This window comes from Protomyctophum parallelum (assembly GCF_964188405.1).
Source record: "Protomyctophum parallelum genome assembly, chromosome: 18".
NCBI classification, from domain to species: Eukaryota; Metazoa; Chordata; class Actinopteri; order Myctophiformes; family Myctophidae; genus Protomyctophum; species Protomyctophum parallelum.
Window position 1 is genome coordinate 17,126,741 of NC_139716.1, and position 27,354 is coordinate 17,154,094.

The 27,354-nt window shown below is 43.9% G+C and overlaps 1 protein-coding gene across 1 annotated transcript in view; it reads left to right on the plus strand.

The window, feature by feature from the left end:
- The window catches only part of LOC310875852 (pyruvate carboxylase, mitochondrial-like), a 427,358-nt gene that overhangs the window by 305,943 nt on the left and 94,061 nt on the right, over positions 1-27,354 (plus strand). The window contains exons 13-15 of the mRNA XM_083789259.1: positions 9,518-9,662; positions 11,928-12,017; positions 21,936-22,157. Coding sequence (XP_083645385.1) covers positions 9,518-9,662; positions 11,928-12,017; positions 21,936-22,157 — 457 coding nt within the window. The remainder of the gene's footprint in view (positions 1-9,517; positions 9,663-11,927; positions 12,018-21,935; positions 22,158-27,354) is intronic.

The window sequence follows — 27,354 nt, forward strand, 5'->3', positions numbered from 1 at the left end:
GATAACCCTTCCACAGTAGCTTTTTCATATTCGAATTTGTTTTGGCATATTTTCCTACGTATATAATGCTTAAGTTGCATATTATTTAAAAATGTTAGTAACTGGGGACGTTTCATGGTGATAACAATTTAATTCACTCAGAGTTCACACAGCTCTGGGATTACCTACCGTAGCTTAGGGATTCTGTACAGTATGAGCCTTCTTGGTCGCTGTGTCAGCACTATTCTGTCAGTAATGGCTCAATTTCCCTTGACTGAATGCTCAGAAGTGTGGACGTTCAATACTTCTGGTTCTCCACTGGCAGTTCTTAGCATACAGAAGTCAGAAGTATTATCGACCGATTAAGTGCTAAGTGCTGCTTTTTTCATACAGTGCGTTACCTGAAGTGTAGTGTGTCGTTATACCATGTGACTTCATAAGAGGTCATACGAGGGCTTAAAGGAATGCACTGCTGGCGTGTAAGTATCAGTGACAGTAGTACCACTTGTCTACTGCTATACAGCGACACATACACCAGTGGTTTTCAACCTTTTTCGTATCGAAGTCCATTATTCATTCAGCATTTGAGCCACAGACAACCACTCAACGACATTTAGCCTCTCAGACCCAAAACTAAAAGAATATTTAGTTATTGTTGGATACGATTTTCTCCACAATTCCATGCTGTATCGATGTTGGTGCTATAGGAGAGATAACAGGCAAACGTTGATCAAATCAAAATAACAATTATTTTACGGTGCATACTCTAATTGTGTAAACTTCTTGTAAATGAAGTAATGCAGATGAGGAAAAACACATTATTGTATGCCTTGAGATTTATGTAGATTTGCTTAATTTTAAAAAGCATATCTTAATCATCCACAGAATGCAACTATGCTGGAGCCACTGATTATTACATGGTAATTGACTTGCAACACATCCATTACTGATTGTGACTGTCGCGCTGCCTACCGGTAACTTTACAGAAAAGACATACGTGTTGTGAATTTAAGCATACGTTATGGCACACCTTAACATAACAGCCGATCTATGGAAATGTCTGTCTCGACTTTAGGCAAACGCATCCAAGAGTGTCAGAACTTGTTCCAGAAATACTCTTATTGTGATGAAGTGATCCGAGACATGGCGACTCTGTCAACCTTGCTACGAGGCTGTTCTGTCTTCAGAGACTCTGATTGCATCGATGTGTACATTCACTGTTTTGTTTTTTGTTTTTTTCTGGGTGGGTAAGGTTTAGCGACCTTAACTTTTTAGCTGTTTTCAGCAACAGATCACCGAAGTCACAACACAGTCTTAAAACTCATGGCACATTGATGAAAGGCACTGCCAAGCATATTTCAGAGGGGACTCAAAGGCTGCATCCACTAAAAAAGAAAAAGAAAAACAGAATGGCACAGGTTATTATAAATAACCATGTGCAAACGCAAATGTGTTCCAAAAGCTAAATGACGGCGCACTAAAGTTTTAATGAGCGGTGGCATCGGCAACATGTCCAAATCCGTTACAACGATGATAAATCGAAAGGTTGGATTTGTTGGCCCATAAAGTGTTTGAGCATTTACATCCAAATGTGCTAGCTGTTTTATTGCAGTGCTGACAATAATAATAACCAGGAAATGTGTCCCGTGTCGCTGTGGAAAACCACCCAGGGTATTCTCACCGTGTTCATAAAGTTTATTCATTTCTTCAGTTGAGCAGTGTTCATTTGACCACTCGGCAGCCATTTTGCTCTGAGGTAGTTAATTACATTCACCCTCTTCTCCGGATATTTAATCATGACCTTGATTTAGAAGGCCAGGATGAAAAAAGTAGCAGTAGGCATACACCCTGTGTCCCGAGGAGAACCACACATTTATAATCGGGTCACGATCAGCCTCGACCCAAAAGTCGTTCCCATTCTGGTTTCTGAGGGAGGCGGGTATATAAGAGCAGAACTATGTTATTGAGTTGGCGAGGTATACTGAATTACAAATATGATCTGCAAACTGTTAAAATAATAATAATAATACAAGCCGAAACCCTTCCAGACCTTTATTTTCTCCCTGGAAATAAAAACATCTGGGTTTCCGAGGCTAGGATTAGTATATAAATGCACAGAATTGCAAACAAACATGAATATAAGTCATGAGTTAATAAGAAAGTCTTGCAGTCCTAACAATGGACTATATGACAAATGTCATCATTTGAGTATAAAACCCTGTATTTAGCAACTGAAACAATCCCTATATACAGTTCATAATGTGGTTAAATGTGCAGACAGCCACTACTGTGCGCCCATGAAATACAATTATATTACAAGAAAAAACGGGAAAAAAAAACGAATTAAAAGCAAAAGTTTAAATAAATATACTGTGCTCCGAGCTGGCAGACATGGAATAAGTAGATCAACGGGGGACGGAGCCGGTCTAAATGTCTTGCCAAACAAAGCTCTGACAGCTCCTCACTGCGGCTGCCTGAAGATCCCTCATAATCGGTTTAAACTCACCAGCAGAGCACTGCGGTGCTTAGACTTGGAAATCCTTCTGAATTCCACGAAGAGGGAACAGAATAACATGAAAGCGCTTTTGGCCTATAATTCAGTTTGGACCTCGGGGGGGGGCAGGAAACTAAAAAAACTAAAAACAATTCCCGTTCAGTCACAGTAGTTTAAAAAGAAGTAGCAGGGTCCATCGATCTTTATTTAAACCTTGGGAACGCACTGAGGGAGAGCCGCTAATTATCTCTGCTGCAGAGCAAAAACAATAGGCTGCATTTGTTCAAAGCAATTCCAGTCGGATACAGTAAGATACAAAAAAAATGAGCCGTTAATGCCTCGATGGCAATGTGTATCTGTATGTGTGGGTGGTGAAAAAGGTCCTTCTGAAATAAGCCTGGTCAGTGTTGTTTACATCGCTGGGGGTTGCATTTTAAAATGAGATTTCTGTGATATCCTCTGGTGGGTTTGTCTTTGTCACAAAGGCAGCATGTTTTTACAGCACTGCCACGGCAATGCCAGTGGATGTACAAACATTTGGTATTGTTCTGCCAAATACCAAGTCTTACCCTCTCTGGCACAGGCCATGAATAATGCATTCTAGACAGGAACTCCATTTCGTGTTTATAGCATTATGTTATACTTTAGCCTTTGAAAAATAGCACAGAGTGCCGTGCTATGAGGCACTCGATATTTTTGAAAAAAAGTGTTGGAAAATCTTCAGGGGGGTTCAGGGGGCTTCCTGGAATAACATTTTCAGATGGGGGTCGGCGGCCAATGACATGAAATATTGAGCACCACTGATACAGAAACATAGGTATTTCAGAAAACTGTCAGAATTTAGAAGACAGTTTTTAAATGTTGATGTCAGGCCTAAATGGGATAATTGGCAGCATGGCTTGAAAATGTCTCTTTGCCCCGCCACCTCCTCCTTCCACATTCCTCCTATAGCCTGGGAAGCATCCCTTTGGGGGTTTATGAATGATCCGGTTGGAAGCGATATGTTACGTCATGTTCAGTGGTGTCAAGGTCATAGAAAGCAGTACCACGCCATGGTACCGGAAGAATTGTGCAGATGTCAGAATGATGTAAGAACAGACCAGCTCCAAATATGGAGTACCCATCCCACCCATCTGTCTGTGTCCCTTTTATGCCCATATATGGAGTTTATCTATCTGTCTCTCTGTGTCCCTTTATTCCTATATATGGAGTTCTGTGTCAGGCATGCCCACATTTTGAGTGTTGTGATGTCAGAACAGGCCAGCTTCATATATGGAGCATGGCCAGGGGCCCTGTCCAGAGCCCGGGGGCAGAGGCCTTTTGTGGCGCTTCTGGACAACCGTGTGTCCGACCGACTCGACGCCGGGCACTGCACTCCCTGTGGGGGTGTGGAGCGTGTGTGTGTCGGATTTGAAGTCGGTGGGGCTCTCGAGTTGCGTGCATTTCAGCCGTACACACACACACAGACAGACAGTCAGAGACATGGTGCATTTATAGATATAGACCTGTACGTGCCCGTCGACCACCGGGCTACTTGGGAACGATGCAACTTGGAAACCTAATAATACCCGTTGTCAACTTGTCATAGCACCCGTTTTAACTATCCGTCTGTGTCCCTTTTGTGCCCATACTGTATGTGGAGATCTGCCTGTGCCTGAAGAGTGCAAACTGACTGTGAAAAGTGGACTGGTTAAGTAGTCAATTGGCAGGTGTGGGGTTGCCATGGCAATCAATTGGCTGAGGCAGAGGCTGGAAATGTGCACAGGTGAGGGGACTTGGGCTCATTAGGCAGAGCCTGACCAGAGCCTTTTGTGGTCTTTCTGGACAACGGTGCACGCCACAGACTCACGGCCGGGCACTGCACTCCCTGTGGGGGTGTGGAACGCGTGTGTCAAATTTGAACACAAACAAACACTGCACACACACACACACGCAGACGTGGCGCATATATTAAGGTAAAAAAAACACAGGCCTTGGCACCTACAGTATAACTTCTCCAACTTATTATTATTTTATTTGTTTATTTCGGAGAGAGAAACCAGCAGATGGCCTTCAGACCAGATGGCACTCATGAACCCGACTGCAAACAGAGGCCCCGAATGTGAATACCATGCAGAGTTTTGAGTCACCAAGTAAGATGGAAGAGGGCGAGGTAGATTTCAGCGACTATAATGGCAGATGTTTGGCTTTTAACAACAACAAACACCTTAAGGTCGATGTCGTTTGAATTGAATTGGGAAGGACAGATAGATTAAACAGACCTGTTAGAGATTGATTGCTAACCAGGCACAGGCAGTGTTTATTCCATCCACCCGGGGGGGAGGGGGAAACAAAGTGTCTCTCTCTATGTGGAATCCATTTAAAAATCATAACTGGAAGAAGAATGTTAGATAAAAGGTTTATTCAAGGTGGAAGGGGGCAGGGGGGGGGCACAATAAATGAAGAGGGAACATGTTGAGGAGATATAGGGAAAAGAAGGAAAGGTGTGGAGGTTAGATGAAGGTTATTACGGTTGTTTACATGTCGGTTGACCACCATGCCTAAGGACCACACCAGTGTTGGTGAGGTGCTGGCCTAAGGACCACACCAGTGTTGGTGAGGTGCTGGCCTAAGGACCACACCAGTGTTGGTGAGGTGCTGGCCTAAGGACCACACCAGTGTTGGTGAGGTGCTGGCCTAAGGACCACACCAGTGTTGGTGAGGTGCTGGCCTAAGGACCACACCAGTGTTGGTGAGGTGCTGGCCTAAGGACCTCACCAGTGTTGGTGAGGTGCTGGCCTAAGGACCACACCAGTGTTGGTGAGGTGCTGGCCTAAAGCAGTAAATAAGTAAAAATTAGAAAAAGGCCTCACACACGTAGCCACGATGCTGTATATTTATTGAATCCGACATTTCAACCTAGGAGGTCTTCTTCAGGGAATGGACTCCAGTAAGGCCCTATTCTCTCTTTACTTAATTATTCAAGCCTTGTCAAAGGGCACCGCTGCCCTTCTCTAAAACATTAAAATAACTATCTGCTACTATACATGCACAAGGCAGCTTTAGTTATGGCATTATTGACCTTTATTAAGCAGAGCATACTAATATGATAGTGCAAGCACCAGCGGCTCAGGATCCATTACCGTATAAACAATATGTATTTGAAGCAATATATATATATTTTTTTAAGATATTTTTTTTGCGGCTTACGCCTTTTATTGATTTTTTAAGGGACAGACAGTAGGCTGACAGGAAACGGGAGAGAGATGGGGGGATGACATGCAGTAAAGGCCGTGTCGGGTCCGGGAGTCGAACCCGCGGCACACTGCGACTGGATTACCAGTCCGGTGCCCAGACCGTTACGCTACGGCCTGGGCCTTTGAAGCAATATATTGATCCAAAATGGACCCAGAATATAACCGTGGAAAAGAGTGGATGCTTCAGTATACATCTCTTGTCACATAATGGTTGATACATCTGGAAAGAGTCTGTGTAACTTTGGCATAGTGTGAAGTCTGTGGATAATCTTAAATTGAACAAGACATTGCGTTACAGTTTGAGCAGTTTGAACAGTTTGTACTGTTAGAGCCTTATCCCTGGGACCCCCATTTATCTCCATAGCCGGCTCTTGTTCCCAGCGTGTCTTAATACCCGGCACACATCGAGCGAGCTTCTGAATAATAAGTTCTGGAGTTGGAGATAACAGATGTCCTTCCTTCCCTACACCTCCCAAGCCTAGCCCATTAAGACTGGGATCTATGTCACTTTTTAAACCATTATGTTATACTTTAGCCGTTGAAAAAAGTGGCGTAGCTGCTTTCACATGACATGAAAGAACGATTATTATTTATTCATTTTTTATTCAATGACTTAGACTCGGTCTGAAACTGGCACATTATGTCTATGAGTAGCACTACTGGTTAATGAAGTATAGCATTGAAAGTGATTTGGCCTCCATTATAGTGTGCCTTTCGATCACATGCCTATAGCTTGTCTATCACTGACAAAGTCAGCAGTTCTCAAGGGCATCACTGTCCCTGAATCACCTTTGGGTGGTGTTTGTTTGTGTTTCGCCGCTTTCCAATTTTAGAAGATGTAACCTGTGTCTATATAACCTCATAGCTTCAACCTTTTCCAGGTTTTTGCAATGCATTGCCGTTCCGAAACCCACAGAGTTCTAGTGTTATGTTTTCCGTCGCTCGGGTCGCTGCATTCTGGAATGAAGCCAGGCACCTTACCTTGTGCATTATGATGACCCTCATGGTGTTGCATTCGAGGGCATCATGTCACAAGCGTACAGGAGGAGAGTCTGTGTGTGTGTGCGTATGCGTGCGTGCGTGCGTGCGTACACTGCGTGCGTGCAGCCACAGGCATACAAAGCAGGTTGCTCTAATGAACACATTGATGTGGTATACAGCAGACATGGAGGAAGACAAATGATCTCTTCTTCTCTTATGATTGAGTCATTTCTTTCTCTCGTGATGTCTTTATCTCAGACCTTTTTTTAATTAACATCTCTCATGTAACCTCTGGTGGTTTTGTTTGGGGGTTGTATTTATTTTCTTTGTCTTTCTTTGTCTTCCTACAAGCTCATAGCTATGAGAAATCGTGAAAATGTGGCCCAAATGTTTGAATATATTCATTCAGCGCTAACGTTTTTAACTCAAATCTTTGCTTCTGGCGAGTTCCTGGAACAACATATTTTCAGATAGGGGTCAGCGGCCAAATACATACATTTTTGGGGGTCGTTGGCATGAAAATGTTTGAGAACGAATGACATAGAAACATGTTTTTTTCAGAAAACTGACAGGATTTAGAAGCCATTTTCTTTTACAATCGGCCTCAGGTCTAAATGGGTTAAAGTAGTTTCCGCTGACCGTGTAACCGTCATGCCATAATGTCACGACGATCACGACAAACTCTATAATCGCTTGTTGTCCAGATAGTTCTAAGGCCTCTATACCCGAGAGACAAACTCCCACACCAACTACTTTGTAAAACTGTCTGCGTGGGGGGTTCCGCAATCGTGACAAAATGTGTCCGTTTCTCTGTCATGCGATCACAGCGGTCGACGCATGTATAAAGCAGGCCCGAGTTTAGGCGAGACTGTGACCTCAATCAGCCGCGCGGCCATGTGCCACACACTTAGCGGGGCCCGACCTGGAGTCAGAGCTGAGGGCCCTGCAAAGGACTATACAATTACTGGAGGATATCTCCCTGCTATCTCCTCGTAGCAGCCTCAGCCCTGCATGTGCATTAACCTGCGTATTAACCTTTAGAAAAGTATTGGAGTATGCCATAATGCCATGTAACGCCATAAGCCATTAAGACCATTTTATGAGGCCCATTCTACAGTTCAACGGTTTTCTGAAAAACCTTTTCACGTCAAGGACCCCCAAAATAATATGTATTTGGCCCGCCGACTCGCAACCTCAAAAATGTTCTGTTCCAGGGACCCCATCAGCAAAGATTTGAGTTCAAAACGCTGGCTTAATAATTTCAAAGATTTGCACATCACATTTTCACAATTTGTCAAAAATAACAGATCTAGAAGCTCATATAGCGCGGCACAGGTTTAATGTGGTTACGGTGACACAGACGCGTTCCAGGTCTCAGTGGGTTAATGAGAATCTCTCTATGCCGCGCACTTTTACAAGCCGGCATAAGAAGTCGGGGTGGAAAATGACATGTTGGCACACTTTGGAACATGAAATTGGACTTGCGCGCGGGGGGATTATTTTTTAAATTGGGTTCAAATTGCTGTTCTTTTCGCCGTTTTCTTACATAAATATGACCCATTTGATAGCTTCAACTGGTGCCGCAAGATGTGAGTGGTTTCTGAAGCTGTCATTTCTCACTCTCTCTCTCTCGTACTGCTTTCTTGTCTGCTCTTACAGCTCTCCATATACTGTACTTTTTCTTATGTTTACCACTCCAGTTCTCTTCCGTGTGTGCGTGCGTGCGTCAATTTCAAATATTCCTTTCTTGGGGTTCTTGACATGAAATAGTTTGGAGAACCACTGACATAGAAACATGAGTTTTTTCAGAAAACTGTCATGATTTAACCCATTCTTGCAGAGGGGTTGCAGAGGGGTTTTGCATATCTACAAGCTCATAGCGCGCCACCGAGTGGTGCGCTACGAGCTTGTACGCCTTGTAGGTCTGCTATTTTTGAAAAATCGATTTCAGAAAACTGTCAGGATGTAGAAGACATTTTTAGAATGTGTCCTCAGGTCCCCCTGTGTTGTCCTCCAGTCACCCTCCCTCCCTGCGTGTTGACTGATCCTTATCTTATTACAGCACCAGTCAGGGTGAACGTGCCAGCCGTAAATGGCTGGAGTTGTAATTTAAAAAAATGTGGCTGTGGTTGTAAACGTGTGTGTGTGTGCGTGTGTTTGCGTGCGCGCACAGGTGTGTACATTGACCATATTGTAGGTTTTGATATAGTTTCATATATATAGCTTGCGGTCCTCGATGGAGTGCAATCTCATTTTGTGTGTGCGCGTCTCTCTGTGTGTGCGTGTGTGCGTGCGCACATGATAATTTGCAGACTCCAGTGAGAGTTCCCTTTCCTGAACTCAGAGAGTTGTTTCATACCCAATACAAAGAGAACCCCCAAGGAGCTTTCTGTGCGTCTGACTTTGTGTCCCTGCACGTATATGTGTGTGTGTGTGTGTGTGTGTGTGTGTGTGCCCGTGCGTGCGCGCGTGTGCAGCGCTTGCCTGTGAGGAACAGGCAAATAGAAGTGCTGCTTAGACAGTCTGTTTTGACTGGCTGGTTTTGCTTTAATGAAGCTTATGAAGCAGACTGTACACATTGTATCATTATTCAAAGTCAAACTCCCCTGACTCCTAATGGCAAACTTTTCGGCAAACTGAGTTCAGAGACTCTGCTCTACTTTCACCCTCTCCCTCCCACACTGTTGTTGCTTTTTAGCTTTTTAGCTGTTTATCCCAAACGTCAACAACGGTCAAGTGAGTCTCTCGTTGAGTTGATTACAGTGATGACTGACTCTCTCTCTCTCTCTCTCTCTCTCTCTCTCTCTCTCTCTCTCTCCCCGTCCAGACCAACATCCCCTTCCTCCAGAACGTGCTGTCCAACCACCAGTTCCTCCACTCCACGGTGGACACGCAGTTCATCGACGAGAACCAGGAGCTCTTCAACCTCAAGCCTGTGCAGAACCGAGCACAGAAACTCCTGCACTACCTGGGTACACACACGCATTTTAATGTTTTGTGTTTTGTGGCTTTGGCCGTTATTTTATATGTTTTATGGAGGGACAGACAGTAGGCTGACAAGAAATGGGGGCGAGAGATGGGGGGGGGGGGGGGGGGGGGGGAGACATGCAGGAAAGGCCGTCGAGATCGGGGAGTCGAACCCACGGCATACACTGCCAGACTGGATTACCAGCCATGGTGCCTGGACCGCTGAGCCACGGCTCAGCCTGGATCTGCTATACGTTTTGATACGTTCGTTTGACATTGTAGTATGTAGTTAGAATATGGATGTCAGTGTGTGGAGTGTGGAATCGCCTTCACATTTGAGTACATGGCAACGCGCTAGTAGTCTAGGGGATAAAGTATCCTTTTAGACAGCGACTGGAGGGGGCGCCGTCTCAGGCAAACTCGAGCCACGAACTTTGAGCCGAACTTTGAGTTGCACAACACACAGACACACCCCACAACACACAGACACAACCCACAACACACAGACACAACCCACAACACACAGACACAACCCACAACACACAGACACAACCCACAACACACAGACACAACCCACAACACACAGACACAACACACAACACACAGACACAACCCACAACACACAGACACAACACACAGACACAACCCACAACACACAGACACAACCCACAACACACAGACACAACACACAGACACAACCCACAACACACAGACACAACCCACAACACACAGACACAACCCACAACACACAGACACAACCCACAACACACAGACACAACCCACAACACACAGACACACCACACAACACACAGACACAACACACAACACACAGACACAACACACAACACACAGACACAACCCACAACACACAGACACAACCCACAACACACAGACACAACACACAACACACAGACACAACCCACAACACACAGACACAACACACAGACACAACCCACAACACACAGACACAACCCACAACACACAGACACAACCCACAACACACAGACACAACCCACAACACACAGACACAACCCACAACACACAATGCGGTTATCGGCACATTTAATACAGTTGTTATCAACATACAGCATTAAGGCACAGTGAATGCATAGTTGATCACTCTGCAGCACATTCAGAACATACAGTACAGTAGAAGTTGAATGAATAATAGATCATAGCAGCTAAACATCACGGCCAGGCTTTTATTTAGGAGAAGTCTGTGTTGTTTATTTATGCCTCTCCATTTCCAGCTCATGAATATGCGGGTGCTTTATTAGTATACACAATGGGGAAACTAATTTTAGAATTTGCGTCTAGTGCGTTTAACAGAATGGACAGATGTCGGTGCCAGGGTCCAACTTTGATATACGGTAGTCAACTTAAATTAGTTCAGTTTAGTACAGTTTCCCTGTCTAGGGCGAGGTTGGACGAGATACATTTATGATCACAGATCGCCTATGACGAGATTGTACGAGATAAGGGTTTATAGTGTTATAACCCATTTTGGGGTGGGAACCCCTTTTGGTGTTTTAAGCATTATGTTATACCCTAGCTATTGAAAAATAACAGATCTACAAGCTCATATTGCAGCACTGAGTGCCGCGCTACAAGCTTGTAGATCTGCTATTTAAGAAAATGTGTGAAAATGTGGCGCAAATCTTTGAATATATATTCTTTCAGAGCGAACGTTTTTAACTCAAAACTTTGCTTCTGGGGGAGGACCAGGAAGTGATTCCGTGGCACCCGGAAGTAATCCAAATCAGCCGGAATCGGCTTCAAAGTAAGGGCTTACAGCCCAAATGTTGTGTTTTTTCATGTCATATGAAAGCAGGGAACCAATATGTCAATTTGATGCTATGAATGAACTTTGCCTCAGTCAGAAACGGTCCCGTTTAGCCTCTCAGACCCAAAAACTCCAGAACTCTAAAACTCCATGCTATATTGATGGTGGTACGATAGGAGAGAATGCGCAAACGTTGATCAAAATAACATAGTTCTTCTGCATTCTCTAATATTGTGTAGACTTCTTGTAAATTAAGTAATGCAGATGTTTAACAATAAACCTGAGAGCGTGAAATTAAACCAAATGGACCCTTACGGGTACACGCAGGTTTGGTTTGGTTTAATTTTCACTCTCTCAAGAGTTAAAGGTCTATAAGGGTCCTTTGTGGTTATACCAACTCTCCACATCATTTAGCTGGGGGGACCACCTGGAACCCCCCTCAAGGACCACTGCTAACGGCTGCTTGTTGTCCCCGCCTCTTCTGCAGGTCACGTGATGGTGAATGGACCGTCCACGCCCCTCCCTGTGAAGGCCAAGCCGTCCTCCATCGACCCCGTCGTCCCTCATGTCAAACTGGGTACGTCGGTCATCCCTCAGGCACACAGACATCGGCCCGCAAACGGAGCTCACTAAGTCTTTTTTCCAGATGGGCTGCATCTTCCAGTCCTTTTCTGTCATCAAGGAAAGCCCCGTGAGAAGAGATTAGATTGATCACATATACTGTACAGTAGTCAGTCAGGTCTTGACGCACGCACGCACACGCACACCCACACGCACAGACAGACACAGACACACGCATGCAGCCTCACACACACACACACACACACACACACACACACTGACTGGGCTATGGACATACAGTATTCTGTACATTTGCACCTGAATGTATACCGTGTGTGTGTGTGTGTGTGTGTGTGTGTGTGTGTGTGTATGTGTGTATGTGTGTATGTGTGTATGTGTGTGTGTGTGTGTGTGTGTGTGTGTGTGTGTGTATATATCTTGTTACGGCAGGCTATAGCCGTCATATTAGTGGATGAAACAGTCTCCAGGGAGAAGGCTCCCAGGCGGAGCTCTCCGTTATGCTCCCTCTGCGTCTGTGGAGCTGTAATAAGTTGTTCCGCACCAGCTGTGATCGGCGACGGCACATCTTGAATGGTTAAAGCTGAGGTTAAAATGAGCCTGGACCGCAGTTCGCTTGTGCAGATGGATCGGAATGGAGGGGAGAAGAGAATGTTGAAGAGAAGTGCAGACTCTAGCTGCCATGTCTGGAAAAGAAAGCCTCTCCCTTGAAAAGACCATATCATATATTGTCCCGCGGGAGAAATATATATATACGAGCGAAGGCCCATCGGGATGACAAATGGTGATGATGTTGGAATGTGACGGGCGTGGGAACGGCACGGAAAACAACAAAAAAACATGAATAACAAGTAAGGGAAAATAGAGATAAAAACCTATAGTTAAAATGTCGACGATGTGTCACAGAGCTAAAACGGTGTTCATTTTCCTTCTTTTTTTCTTTTTTTTTGTCGAAACATAATCAGCCGAGCACGAAGCAGACATCTTGGAGTGATGTCAGTCCTGCCACAGCACCAGCATCTCCTACGGGGGGAGGGCAGACATTTTGTGATCTATTTCCGTCGTTAATTCAGGTTTTCGTCAGCGTTATAAATCAGAAGGCGTCATGCGTCCTGGCTTCGCCCAAGTGCAATCTCAGTCGTGCTCGGCAAAACATGATTTTATAAGAAAATAATATGAATCATAATCGGGGATAACTAATCAAATCTGACATCTAAATAATGTGCACAATGGAACTGAGTGGAACGCTATAGCAGAATGATTTATCGTCCCTGTGTGTGTGTGTGTGTGTGTGTGTGTGTGTGTGTGTGTGTGTGTGTGTGTGTGTGTGTGTGTGTGTGTGTGTGTGTGTGTGTGTGTGTGTGTGTGTGTTACACATGTGTCTCTCTCTCTTTGCGTTCTGTATAACCTCGATTGTTTTCCAGGCGCAGGAGGTGTGCATGACGGTGGCTTTTTCTAAATTAGATTTGCATAAATAAACATGCGAGGGTGAACACATGCAGGAGAATAAACACACACACACACACACACACACACACACACACACACACATGCACACATGGACATGCACACACGTGCACACATGCAAATACAGGCATACCTAATGCCTAGTAATGAGATTTGTAATGTGCTTATAACCTTTCTTTCTTTCATTGGACGGACGGATTGAACTGAGAGAAGAGAAGAGATTAGGTCACAGTATTATGGCTCTGCTGCTGAGGGAACGATGGAGGACGCAGGGAGGGAGGGAGAGAGATGCTCTGAAATGATAGAGAGAGAGAGGGGGGAGGGGGGGGGGGGGGGGAATGTTTGGGAAACCCTTGGCTAAACGTCCAAAAATCTCCCACAGGCTGTTTTTAAGGCCACGAGAGACGACATTATGATTCACATAATTATATATGTATATGTATACATGGAAAACCATTCGGTGACGCCTCAATGTCATGTGGATGGGGGGGGGGGGGGGGGGATATAATGCACTCCACATCAGTGGTGGAAAAAGTACTCAAATATTTTTACTTAACTAAAAGTATATATACTGCAATGTAGATGCACTCCCTTACAAGTAAAAGTCCCGTATTCAAAATGTACTTGAGTAAACCCACTGAGCATTTTTGTAGTCTAATAGACGTTTAAATGGCTAAACAACTGGGGTAAAAATAGTCTAAAAATGAACGTTTTTTGGCAGTCTAGGCTTAGATTAGACGTTGAAACAACGTCGTTTCAACGTCTATATATAGACGGTCTACATTTAGACCTTGATTAGCCTGGCTAAATTATTTCTTTAGACTATTATTTTCTTAACGTTTTTGGCTGGGGACCCCCGTAAATGCTTTGGCCATGTCTCGCAAATTGGATTTGGATTCATATTGTAAACAAGGCCTCCCCAGGCTCCGTTCAGCGCCCTAGGTTAATACTACTTCCGGTAGACTGGATATGTGGCTTTTCAAAATAAGAGCTCGACTGGAAAAAATGCTGGCGTGAATTAGATCCAAATTTTTCAATGAATGCTAGCGCTGTAAGGGTTAAAGGAGAATTCCATGCTAGAAGGCTTTCTTACCTTTTATTTGTAGTTGTCACGTCCCCACCAAAGAGCTCCAGGTGTTATTTTGTGCAAAAGTGCTTTATTGGCTATTTCCCCTAGCATAAGCCCTCAATGGGGGTTGGGTTTTTGCGCTTATTTTCATCGTAATAAGTAGTAAAGTGTGCCGCTTGGGATACTATTCACATTGATTTTTGAGCGATGGAAACAAGTGAATTAGCACAACACCCCAATGCCCCATTCAATTCAATGCAATTCAATTCAATGCATTAAGGGCTTATGGTAGGGGGAATAGCCAATAATGTGCTTTTCCCCACCCAGCAGGGTGGGGGGGGGGGGATTGACAGGCAAAATCCCTCAGCAGTGACATCCGCAAGCAAATAGGACTTATTTTCATTGCAACTGAAAAGGCCTCAGAACCATGCAGGCTCACTGGAGTGTATTTATCCTTTAAGACCTTTTTAATAACACGTTTGAAGGACCATGATAAAGACTTTTTGAGTGCTTGAAAAACAGCATTGTTATGAGACCTTTACAGCAATAACAAGAAACCATGAATGATAAGAGACAGCAGCGAAATCAAGGGGAATTTAAAAGCTATAGTGAATCAAAGTGTGTCTTTTCAGCCTGAACTTGAAGGATTCAACAGAGAGGTCAGATCTGATTGACAGCTCTGTGTGTGTGTGTGTGTGTGTGCATGTGCGTGTGTGCGCTCGCGTGTGCGTGTGCGTGTGCGTGTGCGTGTGCGTGTGCGTGTGCGTGTGTGTGTGTGTGTGTGTGTGTGTGTGTGTGTGTGTGTGTGTGTGTGTGTGTGTGTGTGTGTGTGTGTGTGTGTGTGTGTGCACGGAGGGGGTGAGGGTGTATGGCTGGATGAATGGAGTGATACCATGAATGCATGGAAGGATGACTTACTGTAACTGCAGTGGCAGGATGGATAGAGGAGGGTCTATTTCTTCGAATGAAGCCATGGGTACAACCGTACCAGAAATACTGTATATGCCAAGAGACGGCTATACTGTGTGTTTTAATGCTCATAGTGAGTAGTTGAGAGAAGAGGAGACACTAAGCCTGTGCATAATGTTAATGCTTAGCCTTAGAGGGACAGGGATGAGTGTAAAATGATGGTAATCAGTGGCTCCTCTTGCAATAAAAGCCAATGTTCTTGTGGTGACGTTGTCCCTTTTCGTTAGGCATTTAGTACGTTGAGTTCAACGGAACCGCGGTCCCACTGCGGTGTGACTGTGACACACTTCTAAGAACCCAGTATGCCCCAGTAAACCTTGTCGTTTACCCTTTGGGCCTTTGTATTTTAAATGTTCAGTCCTGGTAGAGATCCACTTAGTGTCAGTTCCCGTTTTGCATCATACTGATCGGAACGCACGCAGCCAGTTGAATCTGAGGTTTAACCCATTTTGTGGCGGGAACGCCTTTTGGTTTAGCTATTGAAAAATAGCAGATCTGAGTGCCGCGCTATGAGCTTGTAGATCTTGTAGAGCTATGAGCTTGTAGATCTTGTAGAGCTTGTAGGTCTGCTATTTTAGAAAATTTGTGAAAATGTGGCGCAAATCTTTGAATATATATTTGAGAGCGAACATTTTTAACTCAAATATTTGCTTCTGGGGGGGGGGGGGGGGGGTCTCTGGAACTACATATTTTGATATGGGGGTCCGTGGACCAATAGAGATAATTCTGGGGGTCGACCCAGAATTGATATAGAGCCACATTACTGTGCCATTGTTTCATTTCTTTAGGGGATTTTACAGCAGGAGAGGGTTTATGTATAAAAGAGAGCAAAAGAGATGTCTCGGGGTGGTTGTTGATATGGATCAATGCACACGTAGGAAGACGAGTGTGTTGGGGGACGAGGGACGGACAGGGGACGGGCAGGAGGTTACATGAAAAGGTTGACCGTGGGTCTTTACACGCCTGCGGGGACAGAAACAGACAGGAGAGAGAGAGAGGTTCATCTGAGGGGAGGAACGAAGCCGTTGGCTCCTTCCCCCTTTTATCTTTCGTTGTTTGTTTTGTTTTTTTGTTATTTTTTAATTGTGCTTTGTGGTTGTTCTAAATGAAGGTCCTCTCCCACAGCGTGTGCCCACAGGGAGTGGGAGATAGGTCTTGGATGTAATGTAATTCAACTGAAGTGAACTTATTTTCTACTTGCGATGCCAACGCCATCCCGGGACTCCTGAATCGCTGTCCTCCACACGGTCCTATCTGTCTCTGACTTGGTCTGTGACCCGTGGTACTGTAGGTCCCCGTAGACTAAGACTAGAGGAACACATTTCTCATGTGGTCCGTCCATGTGACACCTATAGTGCCACTCAGCATTATTGTGTAGACTCCGTCCATGGCTCTTTCCTGTGCTGTGAGGGTCCACATGTCTCGGCCCCATACAGCAGTACTGACTCCACTGTGAGGGTCCATGTCTCGGCCCCATACAGCAGTACTGACTCCACTGTGAGGGTCCATGTCTCGGCCCCATACAGCAGTACTGACTCCACTGTGAGGGTCCATGTCTCGGCCCCATACAGCAGTACTGACTCCACTGTGAGGGTCCATGTCTCGGCCCCATACAGCAGTACTGACTCCACTGTGAGGGTCCATGTCTCGGCCCCATACAGCAGTACTGACTCCACTGTGAGGGTCCATGTCTCGGCCCCATACAGCAGTACTGACTCCACTGTGAGGGGCCATGTCTCTGCCCCATACAGCAGTACTGACTCCACTGTGAGGGTCCATGTCTCTGCCCCATACAGCAGTACTGACTCTGCTGTTGAACAGTCACCTCTTGAGGTCTTCTCCCATGCCTCCTCACACCATGCAAGGCATTCCAGGCAAGTGCCCTCCGGACCTTCAGGTGCTGTTCCGTTGAAGCAGTCCAGGCCCGGGATATGGCAATGGTTTTGGAACCCCAGCAGTGCCTCCTCTCTGCCATGGATCGCGAGTCTCAGGGCATGGTCCATCACTATAATGAACAGGAAGGGGGCCAGAGTGTCACCCTGTAGGACGCCCGCTATAGGATCTCAAAGTCTTTGGTTTGAGATCTTCAGTTCATTTCGTTTTATTTCCTTTGTTTGGCGCAAACTTGAAATCTATCCTCAACTATATTATTATCTTGTGTTTATCTGCCTCCTTTCACTTTATATATAGAACAAAGAGAAGAGGTAGAGAAGAGTAGAGCAACGCATAAGATTACAGCGATGGAGGGAAGATCAAAGAGAGACAGAAAAGGAGCGTGAGGTCATGAGGTTTGAATGGAGGAAAACAGACCGTGTGTGTGTGTGTGTGTGTGTGTGTGTGTGTGTATGTGTGTGTGTGTGCAGCACCATAGCAGTTTGGATTTCTGGATTTGTGAATCTGCTCATTTCTTCTGTCTCTATGCTTGTGCGCGGGCACACACACACACACACACACACACACAAACACGTGCATGTGTTGTAATTCATAAAACGTGTAGCTGTGTGTGTGCACACGCTCATTGGGCGGAAGTAGCCGAGAGAGAGAGAGGGTTTGTCGTTGCACACATGGCAGGCATACAGGCTGTTTGTTCTGTGCGTGCACGTGTGTGTGTGTGTGTGCTTGCACTGATCCTGAGAAGTTCGATTTGTCTGTATCCATTTGGCTATAGGCAATGTGATTTCACTGGACTCCATTCCGTGCGTGCGTGCATATACAGTGCCATACGCATCTGTCGTGCAACGCGTGGGTGCTCATTTCGCCCACGCTCGGCCTAAGAGACAATTACGGCGGAGGCCATTTGTTATCACAGATGAGGAACATGGCAATAAAAGGTCAAGTGTCTATATGTTCTGCTGTGCCGAGAGAGAGAGAGAGAGAGAGAGAGAGAGAGAGGGGGCACATAAGCAAAGTGGAATAATTGTGTCTGGTTATTAACCTGGGCTATTGATTTGTTCATTATACTAACCTGGCTTAAGTGGATTTGAGTTTCATTATTCCCACCAGTTCAGTTTAATTATCCTTATACCTACAGGCTGAATGTATAAGGATTACGTTTCTTACCCCCTGTCTGATTGTTTAACTGTCTAATTTCGCAAACCACTACGCCATTCATCGTCATATTTCATGTATTGTACAGGCCAAGGATATTATTTTTCAAATCTGCCAACGAACAGATTTGTTTTTGAGGGGTGTTATAGTCCCTCCAATGTCTGGCTTTCACTTAATGACGTCATGTGGCAGCCAAGTCTATGGACTTTTGAGCTCCCCCTCAAAGAAACAGCACCCCCCTTCCCCCCCAAAAAAAATGAAACCCCCAAAAAACTGGTTAGACGCTCGCTACTGAGAGTGAAAATGACACGGGGAGGTAAAGAGGCAACAAGGAGGATGTGTTGAACTTGAGAACCTGCACCAGCTACATTAATTCAATAATGAATTACAGTGAATTAATTAATTAATCCTGGCGCCGTTGGCATTTTCATCACATGATATAATGATGTTGAGGCCTGCATACATTAAGCCATGTGAACCAGTCTCTAGAATCTGATGAGTCATGGCCATAAAACCTTCGATTGAAAAATGAAAAAACGCTAAACAAAAGGTATTGGAATGGTAACAAGACAACTCACCCCTTTTCCGTTTTCCTCCCGGAATGTTCCCCAGTGAGGGGTGGGAGAGGCTGGACAGCAGACGGCTGGACTTTTAATTTCTCTAACTGTAAACTTTCATGACAGCAGACAGCCTAAGTACAAATATAATTTATGAAAAGCTACTACAGTGAAGTCTGTTCACAGAAGTTGTTGTAGGCCCCCAATATCACAATACTGATATATTATTGATTTCAGCTGTTAACAATTCCAAACATGCAAACATGACCCGCATTAATTACTTCAGTCTATATTAGCTTAATGACTAGTATTAAAATGTTGTCTTTTTTTAGGTCCAATGTATTTGCATAGATCGAAGTTCATAAAGTTAATTTAAGTAAGTATAACTAAATGCATTTGAAATTAAATAAAAAAATTACTTTTCAGGATTCCAATTCAAAAATAGCAAAAAATAAATCAGGATTTCAATTTTAAAAAAAATAGCAGATCTACAAGCTCAAAATGTGTTGCAGTGCGATGCGTTTTGAGCTTGTAGATCTGCTATTTTTTTACTACGACAGTAATATGCAATGTGGTCCTCTGGAGTGAGTGCACACAGTGGCTCGCTATAATGGGTAAGGGTTGTGTAAGGCAGGACCCTCAAATGCAATTCTTGGTGTGTATCCAATTTCAACGTGGACACAATCTCAAGGCAACATCCCCGGGGATAAAAAAAAAAACGCCCGTCATCAAACTCTCGTCCCCTTTTGCCCCCTTTTACAGTAGGACATACCTGGTGGCACGGCACCGTGAACGCTGGGTTTTGAATCTATTTCTAAATGCAGACGTAAGCAGGTGTTTGTCCTCTTACAACCTGTCCTCTTACAACCCACCACCTTACAAACGCCTTCAGCCATCCTTCCGGGCTGTAAAAAAAAAAAGGCACTCGTGAGCGAGTGTGATCCCAAATGACGATGGAATGTTGATGCGGTATCAGATGAGACACCGTTTATGTAGTGCCATATCAGAAGCCTCATCTACAAGGGATGCACCGATGTATGACGGTATCGGACGATATTTGCTGTTATCGGTCAACATCGGTATCGGCAAATCAAACTGACATTAACACAATCATTTCATTTATTTTATCTGTTCTTGATAAGCATACATTTTGCGTCGACTATGTTGGTGTCTATGTTGGTTTTCTGCAGCCTATACCAAGCTGTAGATTCTGAACATTTATTTGAATTTCTTGTATTGAAGATGTATTTGTTTCCCCTGGCACAAAAGGGGGAAATAAAAATCGGTATCGGGCCAAGAATTTCCCTATCGGTGCATCCGTAATTTTTGGTAATAGGAATAGGCCATATCTCCATTCCATTTCCCAGAACCAGTGCCCCTTGATTTGACAGTGCACGTGGCCACACACTGTTTCACCCTGCAGTGCACACATCATGTACTGTAGCAGTCTAGCAGATTCTCACATTTGCTTAAATATTAGCTCGATCGGTCTATTCACATAACGTGATGTGACTCACTGATTTGCATGAATTAGATGATACACCTAAAGGCCTAATGAACTGGGCGACTGTTTGTCTATTCTAGTATTGTTTATAGTCCACAACAACAACTCAAGTCCATCATCTTCAGTTAATTGGCGCCGAGATGAGAAGGCGGCATTCATTCCACACTATTATCAGAAGCGTCTCTAGCCCTGACCTTGTTCTGTGCACAATTCACAGGGAAAAGCTCTCAGAAGCCCAAACGCACCTGCGCGCCGCGCTCCGTCCTCCTTACATTAGCGTAAATGATTAATCCTCTCTTTCATCCACTCGGACACGCCAAGAATGAGATCAATGAAATCACTGCTTGTGCATGTACAGTATGTGTATTGTATATGTATGTAATTGTGTGCGTGCGTATGTATGTGCCCCCCCCCCCCCTGCCCTCCCATTAAATCCGCCCAGTTTTATCCCTGTTTCTGGTCAGACAGAATTCGGTACATTCATTGTCTGATTTGTTTTATTTATTTTTAATAACATCACAATGTATATTTAAAAACCCCCAGGGTGAAGCGAGCGGTGCCTTTAATGAGTTGATCTGCTGCATCCACTGTCAAGTATTGGTTTATTTGCAATGAGACAGTGACGCACTCACTGTGAGCTATTTTTGTTCTAAATCACTGTTCTAAAACCTACTGAAAGTAAACAAATGGAACCAAATGGACCCTAATGGGACCATTTTGTTCCATTTGTACACTCTGAGTTAAATTAACATTTATTTTACAATATAAATTGAGGGTCCCAGAGATAGAAATGCCATTAAATGGGGGTCCGTAGACTAATGCATGTCAAACTGGGGGTCCTTGAAATTCAACGGGTTGAGAATCACTGCTAGAGCCGTAGAAATCTTCTCTTATGGGAGTCCCTGGCATATCTCTTCAAATGGGGGTCCACGGGCTAATTAGTGTCAATTTGGGGGTCCTTGACATGAAAAGTTTTGGGAACCACTGCTATATACAGTAGCTAAAATCGAAAATGCGTTTTAAGTGGAAATGACTTATTTTGTCAGGTCTTTTATTCTGGTCTATTCTTGGCGGGAACCCCGCAGATCTACAAGCTCATAGCTTGTAGATCTGCTATTTTTGAAGAATCATTGCTTCTGCGGTGGGTACCTGGAACAACATCTTTTCAGATGGGGTCGGCGGCCAATTACATAGATTTTTGGCGACCTTGACACAAAAAGGTTGAGCACCATTGACATAAAAACGTAGGGTTTTCAGAAAACTGTCAGGATTTAGAAGCAATCTCTCTCTCTCTGCCATCAGGTGACCCCCCCGTTGGGTTCCGTGACGTGCTGCTTCGCGACGGTCCCGAGGGCTTCGCCAAGGCAGTGCGTGCCCACCAGGGCCTGCTGCTGATGGACACCACGTTCAGAGACGCCCATCAGTCACTGCTGGCCACCCGGGTTCGAACCCACGACCTCAAGAAGATCGCGCCATTCGTCAGCCACCACTTCAACAACCTCTACAGCCTGGAAAACTGGGGAGGTGAGTGTGTGTGTGTGTGTGTGTGTGTGTGTGTGTGTGTGTGTGTGTGTGCGTGTGCGTGTGTATAACGTGATTGCATACGTGATTAAACATTCAAAGGCTTATATCCATGCTGAAGAAAGTACTTAATAATCAATCGATACTTGAAATCAATGCTATAGCTGGCGCTCGGCAGCTCGCAGTTCTTATCAGGTGTTAGTGGTCTTGGGACGGAAACAACCAATTCTACTGATTTTAAATGAGGCTCGGGTCGCTATAGCGTGCAGCCGTGTTGCCAGGGCCCAGTTGGCAGAACTATGTCTAAACTGGTCAGCCATCATCACTTTGTCAGATACCTGAACTCCTTCCATTTGTTGTTTGAATGTTTGAACATTCTCTCTGTCTCTCGACTGTCGATCATTTCCATGGTTAACCGATTCCATGCCGCTATGATAGTTGGCAGTGGCGTGCACAGATAGACACTAGGTGGTGCTGGAGCACCTGCCCTTTGCCCTCTGGACAGCAATGTGCCCTTTTGAAAAAAGGTAGTGTACAGTATGTGGACCATGGTGATCAATTCTTGATGAAAAAGCTTCTAAAATATTTATGCCCAAAAATCTATAAATCTCACAGTATTAAGGCAACCGGCAACTTGAGCACCTGCTCCTCTAAATGTCTGTAGGCGGTAATGCGAGGCGAGTGCCAGTGAAATGCACGACATAAACAAAGAAGAAGAGCCCTCATCCGGCCCACCCGGAAGTGATCCAGGCTCGCTCACGGCCATGATCTGCAGCCCGGACTATTATTTTTCATAGCACGACCTCAAATTAATGTTTTATCAAGCTCTAAACGTGGTCCTTTATCTCAATCTCAGCCCTAAAATGCTTTAAATTGCGTGCGTGCACGTGGGCAAGGAGATTTTGGATATTCGATGACTACACACCATGGGAGCTACCGGAGGCTAACGATGGCTGCTAAAAACGGAAAATAAAATACTAATAATTCTGGATTAAGTGACATTAAACAAACCCGAGAGATCTCGTGTTGGCAAAGGCGTTTGCAAGCATGAATCCCAAGACTTTTGCGTGTAAAATGTACAGTTAGCTGCAATGGACCCATCCTGTTTGTTCCGTTCCATTAAACAGTTGATCCCCTCTACTAGCCAACGACCTGACCCCCTCTTCCGTTCCCTTGTTCGAAAATCCTGTGTCATCGAAACCTCTTCAACCATGAATATCTCCATATATATACCATACCATCTGTCACCGCATATACATACTGTGAAATGACCGGCCCAAATCGGCGAGAGCGGGCGTTTTCCTACACCCGAGAGCACAATGGTGGAAATCAAAATGTCAGTGAGCCGTTTGGAAGATTGTGTCACCATAAAAGTGAAATGGTGTGAGGTGAGTTCAGCGGTAATGAGTAGAGTGCAGTGTTGATGAGGCATGACAATGAACTACTTCGGATTCAAATTATTTCTTTCTTTCTTAATTTTTTTGTAATGATATTTTGAATCAATGGCAATTATGGCATGACACTCGAGTCGTGACTAAAAAAATTAGTTTCGAAAAATATATACCAGTGAAACTTTACTCTTTTGTTTAATTGAAAAAGTTTCACACTACGAGTTAGGTTCAGTCAGACAACCCTTTGAGTGAATTTAGAATATATATTTATTGAGCATAATTGAGCAGATATATGAAGCATAGATTGGCGTGCAATTATGTCCCTATTCATTCCCTGTAACATTAACATTTGAGTTAAATGATAAGCCAAGTAGAATTACAGGGAATGGATAAGACCCCCATGCAGGGGGATGTAGAAACAGAGCCTGTATACAGGTGGATGCCGGGGAGGCGCTGGGGTCCATTTGGTTCCATTTCTACACTCTCAGAGTTAAATTAACATTGATTTTACAATATAAATTGTAAAATCATAGCCTAATGCATGTCAAACTGGGGGTGCTTGAAATTAAACGGGTTGAGTATCACTGCTAGAGCCTGACAATCTTCTCGTAATGGCATATCCCTGGCATATATTTTCAAATACATCCGTCTGTACTTCACCCTGACTGGAACAGAATCGTTCCATAACAACACTCACAATTCAAACATTCACAATATGGATCTTTAGCCGCAAACAAAGGGCCAAACATTCAAGCCTGGCTCTTTAACAGTTTGACTGTTTTTTACGATTAACCCGCATTTTAATCAACCCCCCTTCACTGCCGAGATTGTTGTATTACCTTTAGAGCATACGCTGAATTATTTGGGCTTTTAATCCGCGAAAATCCATCAAAAAAAGCTCCCGTGGTTTGTTATGATCTGTGTGTAGCATCCACCATCTTGGTGCACGCGGAAGACGCACACAAGATTGGTTTCAATGAGGCGTTGCACCCAATGCATTTCCATTGGCCTCAATTTCCCAGAAGCCCTAGCAGCCCACAGCATGTGACGATTTCCGGTTTTGTCATCTCAGCGAAGGCATCCAGTCTCATACTCCGCTACGAAGACGGATTTTCTTTTGATTCATTACATTACGGCGGATTAAACACATAAAACAAAAGGCGGGTATGTCCGATACGGCAGCGACATTAACCTGGAGTAATCCATTCAAGGCACGGAAACTGTTAAGCAGTTAATGGTGACCGAGAGCCCTCGTGTGTATACGTTTTGTCTGTGTCGAAAACGACTTGCTGCAACACACATGGTGGCTTATCCCCTTTTGAAATTTCAAAATAAGAAATATATATATATAATCGGTTGATACTTGCTGTAAACATCATTAAGAAATGTAATGTCTGATGCAGGGTTTGGGTTTGTCGCAGTGTTGTATTGTATCAGACAGACCTGAAGAAGAATGAAGCTCATATCTTTACTTTGACTAAATCCATTATGTGCAGACAAAGCATTGCAAAGCATTGCAAGAAAACACGAGCAGTCGTATGAATAATTCACAAAAGAACAACGCAGATGTGTTTTTCCAGCAATAATGTATTTATTTAAATTTTTACTCGTCTTTCTCATCTTTGAACAGTTGAGCTACACACACCTTGAGCAAATATAATGCAGCTTATAAGGACTTAAGCTGCATTATACTGTACATAACTTAAAAACAAATCCCCCACATGGCATCGTCTCATTATGAACTCTCTAGACTAAAGCAGTCATCTTTCATCACTGCCCGAGAAAGGCGGTGCTTTGAGCATGGTCTCGCATCAAGCAACAGCCTCCTCTATTCTGTTTGATGTTTGAACAGAACGGTAAAAACAAGAAGTGAATTGGGGTGATATCCTGATGAAAATGTGCTTAACCCATTTAGACCAAAGAAATTCTAAAAGAATATCTTTTCTGAAAACCCTATGTTTCTATGTCAGTGCACATGGTTCTCAAACTATTTCAGGTCAAGGAACCCCCACAATTATTAAAGTAAAATTTAAGTATTTGGCCGCGACCATCTCAAAATATGTTGTTCCAGGGACAGCCCCGGAAGCAAAGATATGAGTTAAAGAAATTACACTGAAAGAATTGTGCCACATTTTCACAATTCTTCAAAAATAGCAGACCTACAAGCTCTAGATCTACAAGCTATGACCTTGTAGATCTGTTATTTTTCAATAGCTAAAGTGTAACATAATGCTTAAAACACAGAGAGGGGTTCCCGCCCAGAATGGGTTAAAGCTGAAATCCATAACTTTGCTAACGGACCTGAATGGGATCCAAACCCTGGAGCCCTGCATTCGTGCCAAAATGTCTTCCACTGAGCTAATGGAGCATTTCTGCTACTCGAGGGGAGGAAGTGTATTATTATTATTATTATACTGTAGTACCACTTGTCCACCACCCTATTATGTTGATCTGGATGAACAAATCCCCTAATTGTAGCTGTCAGTGTGTCTTGTCAAACTGACGTTGATAATAATAAGGCACAATCCAAATAACTGAAAGTACAACCTAATACAAAAAGAGAGTTTTATACTCTCAGTTCAAATATTAGTCAAATTAGCACGTCCTTTTATTTGTCCAATTTGTATAATCATTTGATAAGATTGTATAGACTAGAATTGCTGTAAATCAAGAAATTGCCTCAATCATTTGATCAACTCCTTCTTTGGTCTTGATTCTACAGACAAGAGGCTCTCAGGGGGCCAACAGCATAAGTCGTGTTTATTCTAGGTAATTATTGTTTGTTTTTCTAGCATTGCTAGAAAGCTTTCTCTCCAGATACTATATTGTTAATTTTTGAACAGCTGGAAAGAATATTTCACGGAAGGTGCTAATAAGACATCTTGAGGCATGCGTTCTGCGGCCCTTGGAGATCTGCCACATTTGGAGAAGAGGATGTTGATCTGCATTTTAATTATTTCACATCTAAAAAAGGCTTAAGAAGGAGTAATAGAAGAGAGATGTCATGTGTATTTTCTTGTTGGCTCAGCCTGTCTCTACTGCAAGGTGGCATCATGTTTGAACATGTACTACAGGATCCATCATTTTAGAGATGTGCCTGTTCATCCTTTGGAGTTTGGAGGCATCAACCGTTTGGCTTCGCCAAACCCCACTTTTGGTCTCGAGAGGGCGTAGAACCCAATGTCTCCGTACACAGGGAGCAGCTGCTTTTCACATTACAAAAAGCACTGAGGATTTAGGACTTTGCTTCACAGAGAGGGTGCAATTTTATTGTTTTGTTTTGTTTTAATCCTTTATTTAACCAAACTAAAACCACATTGTGATTTGTCATCTCTTTTTCCTCAGCAAAGAAAATCCTTTACAAAGACTAGTACTGCACACTGCGGGTACACTAAGATAATCAGAGCCGACTGCCGTAATACACACAATGTGGCCCAACCAGGGGAATAGTCTAATCCTGGGCAGGATGTGCTGTTCAGTCATAGTGTAAAATAAACTTTAGAAGTATTAGGGCTATGTCAAAGAGCAATGCATTTCAATCTAATATCAGCTTAAGCTTTTGAAGCTTAAGGGATATTCTGTTATTAGGATGTTTAAATAACCCCAGCTGGAGGAAGTGTGAAGCATCCATCACGTTTTGCACAGATTCAACAAGAATGCATCTCCGAAATCACTTAACTTAACTTAAAGGGACCACTTCACCACTTTTCAATATATCTTCATATAATAGGTTCTGTGGGCAGTTCAGAAACCTGTCCACCAGTGACATCATCGTCAGACAGATTTTTCTTTTTGTATTATCGTGAGAA